Source organism: Limulus polyphemus, unplaced genomic scaffold, assembly GCF_000517525.1.
Source record: "Limulus polyphemus unplaced genomic scaffold, Limulus_polyphemus-2.1.2 Scaffold397, whole genome shotgun sequence".
Lineage (NCBI taxonomy): Eukaryota > Metazoa > Arthropoda > Merostomata > Xiphosura > Limulidae > Limulus > Limulus polyphemus.
Window position 1 is genome coordinate 286724 of NW_013666007.1, and position 2364 is coordinate 289087.

The window sequence follows — 2364 nt, forward strand, 5'->3', positions numbered from 1 at the left end:
CTAAAGTTTCGTTGGAACGAATTTACGGAAAATTAATTAACGAACGAACGGAGACGTAACAGTATGTTTTGATCAGTTATAAAACCTGTTTATATTTTCAAATTCTAAAATCTCCAATACATGAAGTTATCCATATTCTTCAAAATGTCGTCTTTCACAACATATATACAGAGAACTTTAAATATTTGTTCTTATAAAGAAAAGTTAGGATAAGAATTAAATTTCTTTCAACATGTTACCATTGATAGAGAATTTAACGATAACATCACTTATAGAACTTATAATAAGTTGTGTAAGAAATTAAAGTTTTCGCTGTGTACTAAACTTGTAGTTACTAAGGTTGAGAGAAAGAATATTTGTCTGACATGTTCAAATGATTTGAATCATTTCTGCATATATAGGTAACGTTTTTAAGAGATACATTAATTGTGTAACATTTTCATCACAAGTTGAACTTAAGCCATTGTACTGGTAGATAAAAAATACAGTAGGGTTTTTCAGTGCAGTCTACTTCTGTATGATAGTTAGTTTGTGACATACTGAAACATGTAGAAGTTGGTAGGTAAGGCCTGGTGCCTTTAATAATGTTTTGTTTTTGTTAAGTATTGGGTAAATTTTAATGTTGACTTATTGAGTTTTTATAAATCTAGAGAATATTCTGATTCTTTGATTGCTAGTTTACTATTATATTAATCTGGTATATGTTCATATTATGTGGATATTAATTTAATCATTTGATTATTAACATGGCAATCTGATATACATGCTATTTGTTGAGGTTACTTGATTATAAATATAATAAATTGATATAAATTTATCAATATTTATCAAAAATATTCAGACTATTTGATTATTAACATGATATATATACATACACACACATTATATGGTGAGACTATTTTTATTAACATGATAATTTGATGCATATAAATGTTATATATGATTATTACTATGGTAATCTCGTATGTGTATAAATATTTTTTATTTTCATAAAAATCTTGTAAGCGTGAAGATTATTTGACTTAATCAAAATAATCTGTATATGTCACACATAAACAGAATACATGATCATTCACGTTTTAATCTGATGCATGTCTAGAACCTCCATGCCCTTACTTACCTGAGATGTTTACTGGGCTATTCTCTAAAACAAAATAAATCTTATGTCTCTTGTTTCATGCTTATTTATACTAGGCTCTACTTCAAGCACATGACGTTGTAGCACATGAAGTATACAGTGAAGATGCCATCCGAGTGACACCACCCCCCATCATGCCGTATCTGAATGGCAGTCAAGAGATGGAACCCCTGAGAGAACCACCAGTGGAGAATATCACTCGAGTTAGACTTGTACAGTTTCAGAAGAATACGGATGAGCCTATGGTGAGAAATGCATTATCTATAAATGGAAAGCTATTATTCTAAGTGTTTAATGAAAACACAAATTATCTTGATACATAAATGTTGTTTTGCTGGTGATGTAAATGAAATTACAAATCAACTATCTACTGGTCAATCAAAGAACTGAAACAAGTTAACCCAAAACATATTTAACTTCCAACCGGTGAATTGTTATGGTGTGTATACCTATTACAAGGTGGTGAAGAATTATTACAATGTCATAAGACATTAATATTAGGACTATTACATTTTTAAACATTACATTCTTTATCTAGTCTTTTAGGATTTTCCAGAATTAGAAAAAAATATATAATAATAGTATTTTAACCACACTATATCTGTGTGGTGAACTAAAAATACTGATACCAAGAGAAACTTGAATATATTTTAATTAAACTACCATCTAATGAATTGAAAGATATTCACACAAGTGATTAGAAGTGTATCTAAACAACTGATAAATTATAGACTAATACAAAAGAAACTTTAATGCATTGTACATAAACTACTACTTGATAAAATGAAAGACACTGACACAAGTGAAAATGTGATGAATTGTACATAAACTACTACCTGGGAAAGTGGAAGACACTGACACAAGTGAAACTGTAATGTATTGTACATAAATTACTACCTGGTAAAGTGAAAGACACTGACACAAGTGAAACTGTAATGTATTGTACATAAACTACTACCTGGGAAGTGGAAGACACTGACACAAGTGAAACTGTAATGTATTGTACATAAACTACTACCTGGGAAGGTGAAAGACACTGACACAAGTGAAACTGTAATGTATTGTACATAAACTACTACCTGGTGAAATGAAAGGCACTATTACAAGTGAAACTGTAATGTATTGTACAGAAACTGGTTAAGTGAAAGATATTTACAGAAGTCAGACAAGAATATATACACCTGGAAAAAAGTTAAGCACCCCCGTGTTTTTTTCAGGATTGCTTA

The 2364-nt window shown here is 29.9% G+C and overlaps 1 protein-coding gene across 5 annotated transcripts in view; it reads left to right on the forward strand.

Annotated features, from left to right (window-relative positions):
• LOC106457961 (peripheral plasma membrane protein CASK-like) overlaps nucleotides 1-2364 on the forward strand; it is a 253764-nt gene that overhangs the window by 231996 nt on the left and 19404 nt on the right. For all 5 annotated transcript variants that reach the window (XM_022384048.1, XM_013917406.2, XM_022384049.1 and 2 more), the window contains one exon: nucleotides 1195-1383. In XM_022384048.1, coding sequence (XP_022239756.1) covers nucleotides 1195-1383 — 189 coding nt within the window. The remainder of the gene's footprint in view (nucleotides 1-1194; nucleotides 1384-2364) is intronic.